Source organism: Lampris incognitus, chromosome 2 (assembly GCF_029633865.1).
Source record: "Lampris incognitus isolate fLamInc1 chromosome 2, fLamInc1.hap2, whole genome shotgun sequence".
NCBI classification, from domain to species: Eukaryota; Metazoa; Chordata; class Actinopteri; order Lampriformes; family Lampridae; genus Lampris; species Lampris incognitus.
Genome location: NC_079212.1, coordinates 2858917 through 2878181, shown reverse-complemented (window position 1 = coordinate 2878181; position 19265 = coordinate 2858917). Strand labels below are relative to the sequence as shown.

At 51.5% G+C, this 19265-nt stretch overlaps 1 protein-coding gene across 1 annotated transcript in view; it reads left to right on the top strand.

Moving 5' to 3' along the window:
* The window catches only part of tfe3a (transcription factor binding to IGHM enhancer 3a), a 60467-nt gene that overhangs the window by 24246 nt on the left and 16956 nt on the right, over nt 1–19265 (top strand). The window contains exons 4-6 of the mRNA XM_056273925.1: nt 10443–10611; nt 11616–11846; nt 17245–17343. Coding sequence (XP_056129900.1) covers nt 10443–10611; nt 11616–11846; nt 17245–17343 — 499 coding nt within the window. The remainder of the gene's footprint in view (nt 1–10442; nt 10612–11615; nt 11847–17244; nt 17344–19265) is intronic.

The window sequence follows — 19265 nt, the reverse complement described above, 5'->3', positions numbered from 1 at the left end:
ATGTTGTCTTAGGCAGCCTGGGCATGCTGAGTCAGGTTAGATGTTGTCTTAGGTAGTCTGGGCGTGCTGAGTCAGGTTAGATGTTGTCTTAGGTAGTCTGGGCATGCTGAGTCAGGTTAGATGTTGTCTTAGGCAGCCTGGGCATGCTGAGTCAGGTTAGATGTTGTCTTATGCAGCCTGGGCATGCTGAGTCAGGTTAGATGTTGTCTTATGCAGCCTGGGCATGTTGAGTCAGGTTAGATGTTGTCTTAGGTAGTCTGGGCATGCTGAGGCGGGTTAGATGTTGTCTTAGGCAGCCTGGGCATGCTGAGTCAGGTTAGATGTTGTCTTAGGCAGCCTGGGCATGCTGAGTCAGGTTAGATGTTGTCTTAGGCAGCCTGGGCATGCTGAGTCAGGTTAGATGTTGTCTTAGGCAGCCTGGGCATGCTGAGTCAGGTTAGATGTTGTCTTATGCAGCCTGGGCATGTTGAGTCAGGTTAGATGTTGTCTTAGGCAGTCTGGGCATGCTGAGTCAGGCTAGATGTTGTCTTAGGCAGCCTGGGCATGTTGAGTCAGGTTAGATGTTGTCCTGGGCAGCCTGGGCATGCTGAGTCAGGTTAGATGTTGTCTTAGGTAGTCTGGGCATGCTGAGTCAGGTTAGATGTTGTCTTAGGCAGCCTGGGCATGCTGAGTCAGGTTAGATGTTGTCTTAGGCAGCCTGGGCATGCTGAGTCAGGCTAGATGTTGTCTTAGGCAGCCTGGGCATGCTGAGTCAGGTTAGATGGTGTCTTAGGCAGCCTGGGCATGCTGAGTCAGGTTAGATGTTGTCTTAGGCAGCCTGGGCATGTTGAGTCAGGTTAGATGTTGTCTTAGGTAACCTGGGCATGTTGAGTCAGGTTAGATGTTGTCTTAGGCAGCCTGGGCATGCTGAGTCAGGTTAGATGTTGTCTTAGGCAGCCTGGGCATGTTGAGTCAGGTTAGATGTTGTCTTAGGCAGCCTGGGCATGCTGAGTCAGGTTAGATGTTGTCTTAGGTAGTCTGGGCGTGCTGAGTCAGGTTAGATGTTGTCTTAGGTAGTCTGGGCATGCTGAGTCAGGTTAGATGTTGTCTTAGGCAGCCTGGGCATGCTGAGTCAGGTTAGATGTTGTCTTATGCAGCCTGGGCATGCTGAGTCAGGTTAGATGTTGTCTTAGGCAGCCTGGGCATGCTGAGTCAGGTTAGATGTTGTCTTAGGTAACCTGGGCATGCTGAGTCAGGTTAGATGTTGTCTTAGGTAGTCTGGGCATGTTGAGTCAGGTTAGATGTTGTCTTAGGTAACCTGGGCATGTTGAGTCAGGTTAGATGTTGTCTTAGGCAGCCTGGGCATGCTGAGTCAGGTTAGATGTTGTCTTAGGCAGCCTGGGCATGTTGAGTCAGGTTAGATGGTGTCTTAGGCAGCCTGGGCATGCTGAGTCAGGTTAGATGTTGTCTTAGGCAGCCTGGGCATGTTGAGTCAGGTTAGATGTTGTCTTAGGTAACCTGGGCATGTTGAGTCAGGTTAGATGTTGTCTTAGGCAGCCTGGGCATGCTGAGTCAGGTTAGATGTTGTCTTAGGCAGCCTGGGCATGTTGAGTCAGGTTAGATGTTGTCTTAGGCAGCCTGGGCATGCTGAGTCAGGTTAGATGTTGTCTTAGGTAGTCTGGGCGTGCTGAGTCAGGTTAGATGTTGTCTTAGGTAGTCTGGGCATGCTGAGTCAGGTTCGATGTTGTCCTGGGCAGCCTGGGCATGCTGAGTCAGGTTAGATGTTGTCTTATGCAGCCTGGGCATGTTGAGTCAGGTTAGATGTTGTCTTAGGCAGCCTGGGCATGCTGAGTCAGGTTAGATGTTGTCTTAGGCAGCCTGGGCATGCTGAGTCAGGTTAGATGTTGTCTTAGGTAGTCTGGGCATGCTGAGTCAGGTTAGATGTTGTCCTGGGCAGCCTGGGCATGCTGAGTCAGGTTAGATGTTGTCTTATGCAGCCTGGGCATGTTGAGTCAGGTTAGATGTTGTCTTAGGCAGCCTGGGCATGTTGAGTCAGGTTAGATGTTGTCTTAGGCAGCCTGGGCATGCTGAGTCAGGTTAGATGTTGTCTTAGGTAGTCTGGGCGTGCTGAGTCAGGTTAGATGTTGTCTTAGGTAGTCTGGGCATGCTGAGTCAGGTTAGATGTTGTCTTAGGCAGCCTGGGCATGCTGAGTCAGGTTAGATGTTGTCTTATGCAGCCTGGGCATGCTGAGTCAGGTTAGATGTTGTCTTAGGCAGCCTGGGCATGTTGAGTCAGGTTAGATGTTGTCCTGGGCAGCCTGGGCATGCTGAGTCAGGTTAGATGTTGTCTTAGGTAGTCTGGGCATGCTGAGGCGGGTTAGATGTTGTCTTAGGCAGCCTGGGCATGCTGAGTCAGGTTAGATGTTGTCTTAGGCAGCCTGGGCATGCTGAGTCAGGTTAGATGTTGTCTTAGGCAGCCTGGGCATGCTGAGTCAGGTTAGATGTTGTCTTAGGCAGCCTGGGCATGCTGAGTCAGGTTAGATGTTGTCTTATGCAGCCTGGGCATGTTGAGTCAGGTTAGATGTTGTCTTAGGCAGTCTGGGCATGCTGAGTCAGGCTAGATGTTGTCTTAGGCAGCCTGGGCATGTTGAGTCAGGTTAGATGTTGTCCTGGGCAGCCTGGGCATGCTGAGTCAGGTTAGATGTTGTCTTAGGTAGTCTGGGCATGCTGAGTCAGGTTAGATGTTGTCTTAGGCAGCCTGGGCATGCTGAGTCAGGTTAGATGTTGTCTTAGGCAGCCTGGGCATGCTGAGTCAGGCTAGATGTTGTCTTAGGCAGCCTGGGCATGCTGAGTCAGGTTAGATGGTGTCTTAGGCAGCCTGGGCATGCTGAGTCAGGTTAGATGTTGTCTTAGGCAGCCTGGGCATGTTGAGTCAGGTTAGATGTTGTCTTAGGTAACCTGGGCATGTTGAGTCAGGTTAGATGTTGTCTTAGGCAGCCTGGGCATGCTGAGTCAGGTTAGATGTTGTCTTAGGCAGCCTGGGCATGTTGAGTCAGGTTAGATGTTGTCTTAGGCAGCCTGGGCATGCTGAGTCAGGTTAGATGTTGTCTTAGGTAGTCTGGGCGTGCTGAGTCAGGTTAGATGTTGTCTTAGGTAGTCTGGGCATGCTGAGTCAGGTTAGATGTTGTCTTAGGCAGCCTGGGCATGCTGAGTCAGGTTAGATGTTGTCTTATGCAGCCTGGGCATGCTGAGTCAGGTTAGATGTTGTCTTAGGCAGCCTGGGCATGCTGAGTCAGGTTAGATGTTGTCTTATGCAGCCTGGGCATGCTGAGTCAGGTTAGATGTTGTCTTAGGCAGTCTGGGCATGCTGAGTCAGGTTAGATGTTGTCTTAGGTAACCTGGGCATGTTGAGTCAGGTTCGATGTTGTCCTGGGCAGCCTGGGCATGCTGAGTCAGGTTAGATGTTGTCTTAGGTAGTCTGGGCATGCTGAGTCAGGTTAGATGTTGTCTTAGGCAGCCTGGGCATGTTGAGTCAGGTTAGATGTTGTCTTAGGTAGTCTGGGCGTGCTGAGTCAGGCTAGATGTTGTCTTAGGCAGCCTGGGCATGCTGAGTCAGGTTAGATGTTGTCTTAGGTAGCCTGGGCATGCTGAGTCAGGTTAGATGTTGTCGTATGCAGCCTGGGCATGCTGAGTCAGGTTAGATGTTGTCTTAGGCAGCCAGGGCATGCTGAGTCAGGTTAGATGTTGTCTTAGGTAACCTGGGCATGTTGAGTCAGGTTCGATGTTGTCCTGGGCAGCCTGGGCATGCTGAGTCAGGTTAGATGTTGTCTTAGGTAGTCTGGGCATGCTGAGTCAGGTTAGATGTTGTCTTATGCAGCCTGGGCATGTTGAGTCAGGTTAGATGTTGTCTTAGGCAGCCTGGGCATGCTGAGTCAGGTTAGATGTTGTCTTAGGCAGCCTGGGCATGCTGAGTCAGGTTAGATGTTGTCTTAGGTAGTCTGGGCATGCTGAGTCAGGTTAGATGTTGTCCTGGGCAGCCTGGGCATGCTGAGTCAGGTTAGATGTTGTCTTATGCAGCCTGGGCATGTTGAGTCAGGTTAGATGTTGTCTTATGCAGCCTGGGCATGTTGAGTCAGGTTAGATGTTGTCTTAGGCAGCCTGGGCATGCTGAGTCAGGTTAGATGTTGTCTTAGGCAGCCTGGGCATGTTGAGTCAGGTTAGATGTTGTCTTAGGCAGCCTGGGCATGCTGAGTCAGGTTAGATGTTGTCTTAGGTAGTCTGGGCGTGCTGAGTCAGGTTAGATGTTGTCTTAGGTAGTCTGGGCATGCTGAGTCAGGTTAGATGTTGTCTTAGGCAGCCTGGGCATGCTGAGTCAGGTTAGATGTTGTCTTATGCAGCCTGGGCATGCTGAGTCAGGTTAGATGTTGTCTTAGGCAGCCTGGGCATGTTGAGTCAGGTTAGATGTTGTCCTGGGCAGCCTGGGCATGCTGAGTCAGGTTAGATGTTGTCTTAGGTAGTCTGGGCATGCTGAGGCGGGTTAGATGTTGTCTTAGGCAGCCTGGGCATGCTGAGTCAGGTTAGATGTTGTCTTAGGCAGCCTGGGCATGCTGAGTCAGGTTAGATGTTGTCTTATGCAGCCTGGGCATGTTGAGTCAGGTTAGATGTTGTCTTAGGCAGTCTGGGCATGCTGAGTCAGGCTAGATGTTGTCTTAGGCAGCCTGGGCATGTTGAGTCAGGTTAGATGTTGTCCTGGGCAGCCTGGGCATGCTGAGTCAGGTTAGATGTTGTCTTAGGTAGTCTGGGCATGCTGAGTCAGGTTAGATGTTGTCTTAGGCAGCCTGGGCATGCTGAGTCAGGTTAGATGTTGTCTTAGGCAACCTGGGCATTCTGAGTCAGGTTAGATGTTGTCTTAGGCAACCTGGGCATGCTGAGTCAGGCTAGATGTTGTCTTAGGCAGCCTGGGCATGCTGAGTCAGGTTAGATGGTGTCTTAGGCAGCCTGGGCATGCTGAGTCAGGTTAGATGTTGTCTTAGGCAGCCTGGGCATGTTGAGTCAGGTTAGATGTTGTCTTAGGTAACCTGGGCATGTTGAGTCAGGTTAGATGTTGTCTTAGGCAGCCTGGGCATGCTGAGTCAGGTTAGATGTTGTCTTAGGCAGCCTGGGCATGTTGAGTCAGGTTAGATGTTGTCTTAGGCAGCCTGGGCATGCTGAGTCAGGTTAGATGTTGTCTTAGGTAGTCTGGGCGTGCTGAGTCAGGTTAGATGTTGTCTTAGGTAGTCTGGGCATGCTGAGTCAGGTTAGATGTTGTCTTAGGCAGCCTGGGCATGCTGAGTCAGGTTAGATGTTGTCTTAGGTAGTCTGGGCATGCTGAGTCAGGTTAGATGTTGTCTTAGGCAGCCTGGGCATGCTGAGTCAGGTTAGATGTTGTCTTATGCAGCCTGGGCATGCTGAGTCAGGTTAGATGTTGTCTTAGGCAGCCTGGGCATGTTGAGTCAGGTTAGATGTTGTCCTGGGCAGCCTGGGCATGCTGAGTCAGGTTAGATGTTGTCTTAGGTAGTCTGGGCATGCTGAGGCGGGTTAGATGTTGTCTTAGGCAGCCTGGGCATGCTGAGTCAGGTTAGATGTTGTCTTAGGCAGCCTGGGCATGCTGAGTCAGGTTAGATGTTGTCTTATGCAGCCTGGGCATGCTGAGTCAGGCTAGATGTTGTCTTAGGCAGCCTGGGCATGCTGAGTCAGGTTAGATGTTGTCCTGGGCAGCCTGGGCATGCTGAGTCAGGTTAGATGTTGTCTTAGGTAGTCTGGGCATGCTGAGTCAGGTTAGATGTTGTCTTAGGCAGCCTGGGCATGCTGAGTCAGGCTAGATGTTGTCTTAGGCAGCCTGGGCATGCTGAGTCAGGCTAGATGTTGTCTTAGGCAGCCTGGGCATGCTGAGTCAGGTTAGATGTTGTCTTAGGTAGTCTGGGCATGCTGAGTCAGGCTAGATGTTGTCTTAGGCAGCCTGGGCATGCTGAGTCAGGCTAGATGTTGTCTTAGGCAGCCTGGGCATGCTGAGTCAGGTTAGATGTTGTCTTAGGTAACCTGGGCATGCTGAGTCAGGTTAGATGTTGTCTTAGGCAACCTGGGCATGCTGAGTCAGGTTAGATGTTGTCTTAGGTAGTCTGGGCATGCTGAGTCAGGTTAGATGTTGTCTTAGGTAGTCTGGGCATGCTGAGTCAGGTTAAATGTTGTCTTAGGCAGCCTGGGCATGCTGAGTCAGGTTAGATGTTGTCTTAGGCAGCCTGGGCATGCTGAGTCAGGTTAGATGTTGTCTTAGGTAGTCTGGGCATGTTGAGTCAGGTTAGATGTTGTCTTAGGCAACCTGGGCATTCTGAGTCAGGTTAGATGTTGTCTTAGGCAGCCTGGGCATGCTGAGTCAGGTTAGATGTTGTCTTAGGCAGCCTGGGCATGCTGAGTCAGGTTAGATGTTGTCTTAGGCAGCCTGGGCATGCTGAGTCAGGTTAGATGTTGTCTTAGGCAGCCTGGGCATGTTGAGTCAGGTTAGATGTTGTCTTAGGCAACCTGGGCATGTTGAGTCAGGTTAGATGTTGTCTTAGGTAGTCTGGGCATGCTGAGTCAGGCTAGATGTATAGTCAGTATACTTAACAATAGCATTTATTGGGGGCGTCCGGGTGGCGTGGTGGTCTATTCCATTGCCTACCAACACAGGGATCGCCAGTTCGAGTCCCTGTGTTACCTCCAGCGACCCCTAACGGGAGCAGCCAAAAGTAGTAGTAGTTGTCTCACCAATAACAATGGAGGCAAGTGATGAAGCTATTTCAAGCTGAACACTAACAAGTCACCTGGTGCCCATGGGTTTCCTCCAGAATGGTCCAAATCCATGAGAGGGCACCTGCTCCCTTTACTGGAGACCTGTTTTAATTACATTTTAAAAGAATCCCCCCCCCCCATGGAGGCAGGCTTTCATATCAGTTATCCCCAAAGGAAAGGACAGGTTGGATTGTAAAGGATACAGACCTGTCAGTGTCCTAAACACCGATCATAAACTGTACGCCCTCCCATCTTTAAGGGATTACTACTTGGCAGCTCGGCTGAGACCCCTTGTATACTGGTGTAACCCATCTTATGTGGCCAGATGGAAGACTATGGAGTCATCCTCAACTGACACACCAGTACAGTCAATGCTTGGCTGTGTTGGCAAAGAGAAAGAAATATTACAGACAGCGGGTCAGTGGGTGATTTTTTCATTGAAGGTATGGGGGGAAGTGGTTAAAGGTTTGCAACTCGAGAGAGAAGCTGACCTGCTCAGATGGCCGGCATATGGTGCTGACTTGACACCGGCATCTTTAGAGGGTAGATATAAACAATGGGTCTGTTTCGGTATCTCTTCCATATGCAAGAGTGTTAAAAACTGGAGCCTGACAGTTTTGATCCTCTATGTCAGACATGTTGGTTGGGGAGGCAGGGCTTTTATGGGTGTTTACGGCTCCGTGACTACTTTTCTAAAACGATAGAAGGTGCTAATCCAAGAGAGTCCAGCTGTTACTCATGTATTTATTGATGCATCTAACTCAGAAAGCAACAGACACCTTTAAGTCAGTTATACTGTGGCAGCGCATCCCTGAATAAGGACTCCGCAGACCATGTGAGACAGTGGTGGGACAAAGAGCTGGACACTGAAATAACCGAGGACATGTGGTTGGATGCCTGGAAAATGCAGCCGTCCTCCACCAACTCCCAGACCTGGAGAGACTTCTGCTGGAAAAACCTGAGCCGCTTTTTTATCAGCCCTAAACAGAAGTCCAAACAAAGCGGCCCTCAGCTGGGCTGCTGGGGGGGATGTGGAGGGATCACGGCTGATCGCGCTCATGTGTTTCGGTCGGGTCCCTCCATTCAGACCTTCTGGAAGGAAGTATCAGCTACCACCTCAGAAACCCTGGGTTTTAGCGTCAGTACTACATCCTCGCCCTTGTTTCTTGGACATGTCCCTGATGGACTAAATACAGCTGATGTCTTGCTTTTGAAGACCTTGCTGGCGGCAAGTAAAAAGGCCACTACACAACACTGGCTTCAGAAAATAGTCCTGCTACTGGACTCTTCATCAGTACTGTCAAGCAACTCCATCTTCCAGAACAGATCCCTGCTCCGTTCCGCCCCAGAGGGAACTGGGAGGAGAACGGTGGGGGTGGTGTTTATTTGGCCCACGAGGAGTTATTGGAAGTATACTGTACATGAGACATCCCACTGCAGTGGTCCCTTGATCGTCCCATGACCCCCCGTTCTTTTTCTGTTTGTTTTTGTTTATTTTTTGTTCCTGTAAGGAAGAAAATACCCAGAAATCCATCCATCCATCCATTATCCACACCGCTTGTCCTGCTGTCAGGGTGGTGGGGATGATGGAGCCTATCCCAGCAGCCACTGGGCGGCAGGCGGTCAGGGTGGCGGGGATGATGGAGCCTATCCCAGCAGCCACTGGGCGGCAGGCGGTCAGGGTGGTGGGGATGATGGAGCCTATCCCAGCAGCCACTGGGCGGCAGGCGGTCAGGGTGGTGGGGATGATGGAGCCTATCCCAGCAGCCACTGGGCGGCAGGCGGTCAGGGTGGTGGGGATGATGGAGCCTATCCCAGCAGCCACTGGGCGGCAGGCGGTCAGGGTGGTGGGGATGATGGAGCCTATCCCAGCAGCCACTGGGCGGCAGGCGGTCAGGGTGGCGGGGATGATGGAGCCTATCCCAGCAGCCACTGGGCGGCAGGCGGTCAGGGTGGTGGGGATGATGGAGCCTATCCCAGCAGCCACTGGGCGGCAGGCGGTCAGGGTGGTGGGGATGATGGAGCCTATCCCAGCAGCCACTGGGCGGCAGGCGGTCAGGGTGGTGGGGATGATGGAGCCTATCCCAGCAGCCACTGGGCGGCAGGCGGTCAGGGTGGTGGGGATGATGGAGCCCATCCCAGCAGCCACTGGGCGGCAGGCGGTCAGGGTGGTGGGGATGATGGAGCCCATCCCAGCAGCCACTGGGCGGCAGGCGGTCAGGGTGGTGGGGATGATGGAGCCCATCCCAGCAGCCACTGGGCGGCAGGCGGTCAGGGTGGTGGGGATGATGGAGCCCATCCCAGCAGCCACTGGGCGGCAGGCGGGGAGACACCCTGAAATAAAAAGAAAAAGAAAAGAAAAAAAAGAAAAAACTATTTTAAGCGTTATTCATGATATAGTGACGGTGTTATGCAACGGCGTTAACACAATGATGATCAAATGAACACCAGCAGGAGTGACTGGAAGCCACACCCCCAACACCCCCCGATACCCCCAACACCCCCCGATACCCCCAACACCCCCGATACCCCAACACACCCGACACCCCCAACACCCCCCTGATACACCCCCAACACCCCCGATACCCCAACACACCCGACACCCCCAACACCCCCCTGATACACCCCCAACACCCCCAATACCCCAACACACCCGATAAACCCAACACACCCGACACCCCCAACACCCCCCTGATACACCCCCAACACCCCCGATACCCCAACACACCCGATAAACCCAACACACCCGACACCCCCAACACCCCCCTGATACACCCCCAACACCCCCGATACCCCAACACATCCGACACCCCCAACACCCCCGACACCCCAACCCCCCCCGATATACCCCCAACACCCCCGATACACCCCCAACACCCCCTGATACCCCCGACACACCCGATACCCCCGACACCCCCGATACACCCTCAACACCCTCCAACACACCCCAACACCCCCGATACACCCGACACGCCCGGGGCCTCGTTCTGAATGCCACCTTGGCCCCTGTCTGCCATCTTGATTGCCGCTGTGCGGTGGTGCGAGGTGCGGTGTAAGTGTTGGTAGGAAGCCGGACGGTAAGAGTGGAGGAGGCCGCTTCATCTTGTACTTCTACACGCATGCTAAGAAGAAGAATAACTCTGAATGGCTGAATAGGAGTTTTTGTTTTCTTTTTGAGCATCCAGATCCAAGTTGCACTTAAAGATCAGATTTGAGAAACAAATCGGACTTGCCTGCAGTCCACGTTAGCTAGCTAGTTAGCTAGCTAGCTATAGCTACACGGTGTGATGTGAAAATGAGAAAAGATGACGAGAGTCATCGAACAGGTACCTTTATCGAGCTGGAATGTTTAGAGGAGCGGGGCGGTTCGAACCCGTGTCTCCGGACTTGTCCGGTCAGGCTTCGCCCCGGCTCACATAGTATGTGAAGCCCAGCCCAGCCCACGTGTGGACCGGACCGCCACGAGAAAGGCCGCCGGTTTTAAACACTCGCGCTGCTCACGCTGTACGAGAAGGGCCGCTGAACAACGAGGAAACCAACCGGTCTTTAAATGGCGACTCTGAATGAACTCTAACCCCCCCCCCCACGGGACCACCCCCACCCCCCACGGCACCACCCAGTGCTTTACACATCTCCTGCCGCCTGTCTCTCCGCAGGGTTCTGATGAGGCAGGAGCTGATGCGCCAGCAGACCAGAGAGCAGGAGAGGAGGGAGGCCCAGCTGCAGCTCCTCCGCCCAGCGGCCGACTCCTCCACCCCCATCTCTGTGGCCTCCTCCCTGGGCTCCCCCGCACCTCCCGCACAGGTCCCTGTGGAGGTGCTGAAGGTAGGACACACACACACACACACAGAGGAATAATAAAACACTTTAATATTACATTTAATAATGATATCTTAGAACATTACCTGTACTTGCTGTGTCCTGTAAGGGTTTCTCTTGTAACGCCACTAGGAGGCGCTGCTGGATAATGAAATGCAGCTGGGAAGCAGGATGTGGGTATGTGTCCTGGTCGCTGCACTAGCGCCTCCTCTGGTCGGTCAGGGCGCCTGTTCGGGGGGGGAGGGGGAAGTGGGGGGAGTAGCGTGATCCTCCCCGCGCTGCATCCCCCTGGTGAAACTCCTCCCTGTCAGGGGAAAAGAAGCGGCTGGTGACTCCACATGTATGGGAGGAGGCATGTGGTGGTCTGCAGCCCTCCTGGATCAGCAGAGGGGGTGGAGCAGAGACCGGGACGGCTCGGAGGAGTGGGGTAATTGGCCGGGTACAACTGGGGAGGAAAGGGGGGGGGGGATAAAAAACTATCCAAAAAGTCCTTTTTATCTTTATATGTTATTTTGTATCGTCCGTGTCATCGTGTTGTTAGTTTTACTTTACGTCGTCTTTCCCTCCATGTTGCCTGCCGTGCCTGGCTGGCTGCTCAACGTTAACAAGACGCTATTCATATAATAGCATTTTAGTTTAAGCATCCTTCCTTCGTGCTGAGTCCACATTCATTTGATTTTACATTTAAATATCCATTAGTACAAGCTTCACTCTCACGAACAAAAAAGCAGTTAATTACGATTAATCACAGCAAACTGTGCCATTAATTAGTTATATTTTTAATCCATTGACAGCCCTAAATATGTCATAGCTTATATATTATATCTGGAAAGCAGGAAGCAGCCTGGGCCAGGCTGTGGTTCCGCCGGGCGGCTCCCAGCTGTGGTTCCGCCGGGCGGCTCCCAGCTGTGGTTCCGCCGGGCGGTTCCCAGCTGTGGTTCCGCCGGGCGGCTCCCAGCTGTGGACCGGTATTAGTGTCAAGCAGGACGTTAAAAAGAGATTCCCCACAGGTGCAGACCCACCTGGAGAACCCGACCCGGTACCACATCCAGCAGGCCCAGCGGCAGCAGGTCAGACGGTACCTCTCCACCACCATGGCTTGTTCCAAACCCACCAACGGAGTGATGGAGGTGTCGCCCAGCCACTCCTCCCAGTCTGGCTCCGCCCCCGAGCTTCAGCCCGCTGCCGGTGGCTCTCCCAGCAGCCCTCTGGCCGTGTTGAACCTGGGCTCTAAGGAGGAGGTACACACACACACACACACACACACACACCATACATCATGTAAGAACAGATGAGGTGGTGTTCTGAGGTGGGAGTTGAAGAGGCTGCGGATGTTGAAAGCGGAGCCACGAGGTGGCAGCAGAGACGTTTTGCAGCCAAACAAACAGATTTTATTCCAAATGAAGTAAAAGAAGAAGGCAGAGGAATGAAACAAGGATGTGATTCAAACGCTCCACATTCTAGAACACAGACACCATGCTAACCAGTTCAGCCGGTTTATTTGGATAACTGGTGGTGGGTAGGTCATGTGTAGGGAGGGCACAGAAGAACAGCCAACAACTCACAAGCCTCTTCGTGCCTCTGTTTCACTGTAATCTGCTGAATGGATGATTCCTCAGGATCTGACTCAGTGGAGGAGCACACACACACACACACACACACACACACACACACACCCCTCCCATCATCATCAGTGGCGGTCACTCAGGGTCCAGTATGACTGTCCTCCTTCTAGGTCCTTGTGGGTCTTCAGGTGGGCATAGAGGCTGATCCTGGAGCCACATATTTGTGGGCAGGGCTGTGAAGAAGTGGTTGAGGATGTGGTTTGGGTCTTTCTGGTAACTCGCTCCTTTCTGAGTCTGTGCTTGTTTTCGGCAGCACGGTGGAGGTCACGGTTGTAGCGCCCAGCACCCTCATGGACAGCCGGCCTCCAGGCCTCCTTGTATCACTTCTTTTGTCCTCATGGGGAACGGTGTCCTGTCACGAGCTGAGAGTAGAGGACTTGTTTTGGGAGGCGAGAGTCAGACATGCGGAGGACATGGCCAGTCCATCTCAGCTGCTGTTGTGCGGTGGTGGCAGTTGTAGGAGGCATGTTGGCCTCCTGGAGGACGCTGAAGTTGGTGTGCTTATCCTCCCAGCTGATCTTAAGCATCTTTCTGAGGCATCGCTGTTAGTATGCCTCGAGTGCCTTCAGGTGCCCACTATATGTGGTCCTGGTTTCTGACCCATACAGTAGGGTGGGCAGCACTACCGCTTTGTACACCAGAATTTTTGTTCTGGTTGCGGTTTACAAAAACCCTTTTACTCAGTCTTGAGAAGGTCCGGCTGGCACAACTGAGACGATGGTGTATTTCAGTGTTACTGTTGGCTTTGGAAGAGAGAAGGCTGTCAACATATGGGAACTGTTCCACGTTTTCAAGTCTGGTGTTGTCTACAGAGATGGATGGGGGCCAAGCAAGCACATTTCTGTTGGGTGGGGGTTGGAACAAGATATGGGTGTTTTTTATGTTAATGGCCAGGCCAAACTGCTTATATGCCTTTGCAAACGTGTATGGTATGCTCTGTAGTTCCTCTTCTGCAAGGGACACTAAGGCGTTGTCATCAGCATACTGCAGCTCAATGATGGATGTGGCGGTGGTTTTACTTTTAGCCCTGAATCTGTTAATATTCACAAGACTCCCATCAGTTCTGTACATGATTTAGACTCCCTGAGGCAGACTGGGACCCGTGAGGTGGAGGATGGTGGCAATGAAGACAGAGAACAGGGTTGGAGAAATGACACAATCTTGTTTAACTCCTGTGTGGACCTTGAAGGACTCTGTCTCGTCTCCATAACTGTTGAGTACTCTAACTGACATATTATCATTTAGTAGTCGTAGTACTCTGATATATTTGCCAGGGCAGCCTATTTTTGACAGAACTAGCCAGAGGGCCTGGTGGTTTATGGACTTTGGTTAAGTCTGAAGGTCATATACAATGGTTGATTCTGTCCCTGAGCTTTTTCTTGGCGTTAGCAAGCAGTAAAAATCATGTCTATGGTACCCCTGTTACGTCAAAGACCACTCTGGGATTCTGGCAGAATTTCCTCTGATATTGGGAGGAGTCTGTTGGCCAAGACCCTAGCCAGAGCTTTCCCTGTGGTGGAAAGCAAGGAAACGCCACAGTAGCTTCCGTACTCAGCTTTTCCCCCCTCTCTTAAAGATAGCGACAATGAGTGTGTCTCTAAGTTGCACAGGGATTTCTTCTTTTTCCCATATTTTGAATAGCAGGGCATGGATATGTCTGAGGAGGGTAGGTCCACCTGCCCTCAGTACTCCTGCCGGTATTCCATCAGGACCAGAAGCCTTGGCATCCTGGATTTCTCCTAAACTAGATGGTGCTGCCATGTCCTCCTCTTTGGATTGTTGAGGGAGTTGTTGGAGGGCATCCATCTCAGGGGTAGAGTCCCGGTTTAAAAGGTACTGGTAGTGCTCTTTCCACCTCTCTTTGATTGTCTCATTGTCTGTTAGCAGTGTGTGCCCATCTTTGGAACAAAGTAGGGTTAGACGGCAGTGGCTGGGACCGTATATTGCTTCAGTAGCACCAAAGGAGCCTCTGGTATCCCCAGCATCTGCAAGGTGCTGGATCTCAAGGGCCTTCTTCGTCCACCACTGGTTCTTCAATTCCCTGACCCAGCTTTGGATGGCTGACTTTTGTGTGGGTAGCTTGTTTATTTTGGCAGTTGATGTCATTCTGCCAGATGGTCAAGGCTTGCCTCTTGATGTTGATTAACTGTTAGATTTCCAGGTCATTCTAATCAAACCAATCTTGGTGGTTCTTCATTTTATGTCCAAGAGTGGCTTTATAGGTACCAGTGATTGCGGTCCTGAGCATATCCTAGTGGCTTTCAGTATCATCTGGATACTGCTTGGGTATTGATGTACTGAGGCCTGGAACTGTTGACGAGATGAGGCATCAGTAAGTCTTTTGAGGTTGAGCTTTGGCTGGCTCTGCTTTTTCTGCACCTTTCTTTTCCGGTGAAGTTGGATGGATAGGGTGGAGTGATCAGTGCAGTCATCTGCACTGATCACTCTGGTGTGGTGAAGTACCTCGCATCAGTCTCTGTGATGGACAATAATGTAGTCAATGAGATGCCAAATATTAGTACGAGGGTGCCTCCAGGTTGTTTTAAATTTGTTCTTCTGGCAGAAGAGTGTGTTGGTGATGGTTAGGCTGTATTCTGAGCATGCTGATAACAGCAGGATGCCATTGGAGTTTGTGTTTCCAACTCCTTCCTTGCCAATTATGCCTCTCCACAAATTGTAATTTCGTCCCATTCTGGCATTGAAATCTCCAAGCAGGATTAGTTTATTCCTCTGGGGACTTTGGTGAGAATATTGTCCAGGTCGGCATAGAAGGTCTCCTTTACTTCATCTTGTAAGTCAAGTGTTGGAGCGTATGCACCAATGACAGTGACGCTTCGGTTATTTAAAATCACCTTTGTCCGCTGAAAGGATGATTATGTTATTGCACTTACTGAGAGTGGTGAGAGCTTTCCTCTCGTCTCTGCTGATGTTGGACGGTGGCGCCTTCGCATTGCTGAGGCAGGCTGACACTTTTCTCCACAGTTGCTCCGCTTCCAGGTCGGCGATGTTGTTTTTTCGGATCGCTGATCCCGTGGCTGTGATCAGTTCCACTAGCGGCATTTCCCTCGGCGTGACAGCAAAATTCAGCCCCCTAGCAAGGATGTCTTTCTCCACCTGGGTGAGTTGTCTGTCGGACAGATTCTTCACCCACTTGTCCACCTCGTCGGTGTGTGTCTGGCGTGTGTCTCTGTCTGCCATGGAGGTCGCCGTCCGTTGTCTGACGATGTTTCTGACTTGCAGCAGGTAGGGCGAACTTCTTTTGCTGCCTGGTTTTCGACTTTTCGTGTTGAGCTAGACGAGCCTTATCCATGAACTCAATTACACATTGGAAAGTGGTCTCATCTAGACATGACGTGAGTCTCTGTTGATCTGCTCCTCTTTGGCTTTCAAAGCGTAGATGGTAAAATTAGTTCGTCTCAGCCGCTCGTTCAGCAGCTGGCTCTGTGCCTTCTGGAGGATCTGGTTAGCTCGGTGGCCCTTCACCCAAGATTTCATTTGCAGGCTCTTAGGTGTAATCCTGCTCTGAAATAGTCTGCACCTAAGGCTGAATCTCAGGTGGTTCCTGTAGTCTGCCACCTTACTCGCCGTTTGCTCATACTCACATACAAGTTTAAGGCAATCCTTGCCGAAATGAGTCAGAATGTCTTGATGCATGCTCAATAATCCAGGTAAGAAAATCAAAGAAGGTGAATCAGTTCATCTGGACACAACGTTTACTGACAGATACGTTTCATCATCATCTAAGTGACCTCTTCAGTCTCAACTGACTGCACGTACCCCACCCTTATAATCAATACGGTGGCATATTGACCAAAACCAATGATCAGTTTCATATGCAAATATGGGTGTGACCATTAACTAGAGTTACAATGGCCGTGTGTCCTATTCACAGAGGATTGGGGAATAGTTGCAATAAAAGTTTTGTCTTGTTTTATTTTACAGATGTGCGATTATCAGACTTGGCATACCACACACAGAATGTAGCAGCCAGTGTGTCCTAGACACAGTTAATCTGCAGGTGGAACTCAGGTTCTCCACCTGAAGGGGCAGTCTTTATTAATCACCAAGAAGTGGTTATAATAAAGCTCAGGCTGTCTGTTCTACATGTATAGCTGCCAGCAGCCCCCCTCTGCTCGTGTTGGAAAAATCAGCATCGCCTCTCCAAGAGGGACCATCACCACGAGTGAAACGAGGAAACTTGGAACTAAAAAGGACAACATGAATCTGATAAAACAGAGAAACAGACACTGACATGTGGGCGACAAAACATCTTGATATCAGTTTAGGACAGCAGCTAGCGACGGAAAGTAGAAGGAAAAAAGGAAAAAATGGAGACAAAAGACTAAGAAGGGTGTAATCCGGAGAGTGTACCAGGGGGAGGGGGAGGCAGATGCTAGCAGTGTGTATGTTATGTCATACCTCCTGCAATTTACGGAGCCCAACCCCAACCCACCGACCTGCATTCGCTGCCCCCTGACCTGAGCCCCAGACCCACCATCGCAACCCATACGTGCACATGTAACTCCAACACGCTTCCGCTTCACAATAGCAGGCTTACAGTTGACCGGGGCAGATCTAGCAGGGCAGGAATTTGACCAACTGACTTGTTGGAAATGTGTCATCCTATGACAGAGCCACACAGAAAGTCCGTGAGCTCTTCAGTGTGATTCATTCTACAGCCAGTGTGTGTCTGTGCAGACTGCATGGCTGTACGCTTGATTTTATGCATCTGTAAGCAACGGATGGAGCTGAAATAGCCAAACCCACTAATTAGGTGGGGTGGCCACATACTTTTGGCCATGTAGTGTGTGTGTGTGTGTGTGTTGAGAGGTGGACTGGTGGTCTGTCCTGGGTGCCCCCCGGCCTTCAGCCCAATTCATGCTGGAATAGACTCCAGTCCCCTGTAACCCAGGGTTGGATTAATTAAACAAAAGACTAGTTTTGACTTCTACTGTTAGCTGAAGAAGAATCAGTGCCAGTAAACTAATGAAAAATCTGTGCTTGGTTGATCCAGATGGAGGAGACGGTGATTGATGACATCATCAGTCTGGAGTCCAGCCTCAATGACGAATTCCTGACACTGATCGACTCTGGGTTACAGCTACCTAACACGGTAACACACACACACACACACACACACACACACACACACACACACTTTTTAAGCCTTATTTGAACAGGACGAGTCGTTGAGATTAAACATCTCTTACAAGCGCCTCCTGGCCAAGAAAGGCAGCAGCACAAATGACAGGGTTGCTGACATAAAAACATATCATAATTTACAATAAAAATAAAAAATCAATTGCAGAACTATAAAATATCAAAAATATTCATAACAAATAACTGTACAACATTTTTAAAAAATCCCTGAAACACCAAGTTTTGACATTTAACCCTGCTAATATGCAACCAAATGCCCCCAAACTGGCCAGACAGCTGGAGGTGTTTTGTGCGGACTGGCTCTTTAACGGCCAGAGAGCTGGAGGTGTTTTGTGCGGACTGGCTCTTTAACGGCCAGAGAGCCGGAGGTGTTTTGTGCGGACTGGCTCTTTAACGGCCAGAGAGCCGGAGGTGTTTTGTGCGGACTGGCTCTTTAACGGCCAGAGAGCCGGAGGTGTTTTGTGCGGACTGGCTCTTTAACGGCCAGAGAGCTGAAGGTGTTTTGTGCGGACTGGCTCTTTAACGGCCAGAGAGCTGGAGGTGTTTTATGCGGACTGGTTCTTTAACGGCCAGAGAGCCGGAGGTGTTTTGTGCGGACTGGCTCTTTAAGGGCCAGAGAGCCGGAGGTGGTTTGTGCGGACTGGCTCTTTAACGGCCAGAGAGCCGGAGGTGTTTTGTGCGGACTGGCTCTTTAACGGCCAGAGAGCCGGAGGTGTTTTGTGCGGACTGGCTCTTTAACGGCCAGAGAGCCGGAGGTGTTTTGTGCGGACTGGCTCTTTAAGGGCCAGAGAGCTGAGGTGTTTTGTGCGGACTGGCTCTTTAACGGCCAGAGAGCCGGAGGTGTTTTGTGCGGACTGGCTCTTTAATGGCCAGAGAGCCGGAGGTGTTTTGTGCGGACTGGCTCTTTAACGGCCAGAGAGCCGGGGGTGTTTTGTGCGGACTGGCTCTTTAACGGCCAGAGAGCCGGGGGTGTTTTGTGCGGACTGGCTCTTTAACGGCCAGAGAGCCGGAGGTGTTTTGTGCGGACTGGCTCTCTAACGGCCAGAGAGCCGGAGGTGTTTTGTGCGGACTGGCTCTTTAAGGGCCAGAGAGCCGGAGGTGGTTTGTGCGGACTGGTTCTTTAACGGCCAGAGAGCCGGAGGTAGAGCCGGGGGTGTTTTGTGCGGACTGGCTCTTTAACGGCCAGAGAGCCGGAGGTGTTTTGTGCGGACTGGCTCTTTAATGGCCAGAGAGCTGAGGTGTTTTGTGCGGACTGGCTCTTTAAGGGCCAGAGAGCCGGAGGTGTTTTGTGCAGACTGGCTCTTTAAGGGCCAGAGAGCTGGAGGTGTTTTGTGCGGACTGGCTCTTTAATGGCCAGAGAGCTGGAGGTGTTTTGTGCGGACTGGCTCTTTAAGGGCCAGAGAGCCGGAGGTGTTTTGTGCGGACTGGCTCTTTAACGGCCAGAGAGCCGGAGGTGTTTTGTGCGGACTGGCTCTTTAACGGCCAGAGAGCCGGAGGTGTTTTGTGTGGACTGGCTCTTTAACGGCCAGAGAGCCGGAGGTGTTTTGTGCGGACTGGCTCTTTAACGGCCAGAGAGCCGGAGGTGTTTTGTGCGGACTGGCTCTTTAAGGGCCAGAGAGCTGAGGTGTTTTGTGCGGACTGGCTCTTTAACGGCCAGAGAGCCGGAGGTGTTTTGTGCGGACTGGCTCTTTAACGGCCAGAGAGCCGGAGGTGTTTTGTGCGGACTGGCTCTTTAACGGCCAGAGAGCCGGGGGTGTTTTGTGCGGACTGGCTCTTTAACGGCCAGAGAGCCGGGGGTGTTTTGTGCGGACTGGCTCTTTAACGGCCAGAGAGCCGGAGGTGTTTTGTGCGGACTGGCTCTCTAACGGCCAGAGA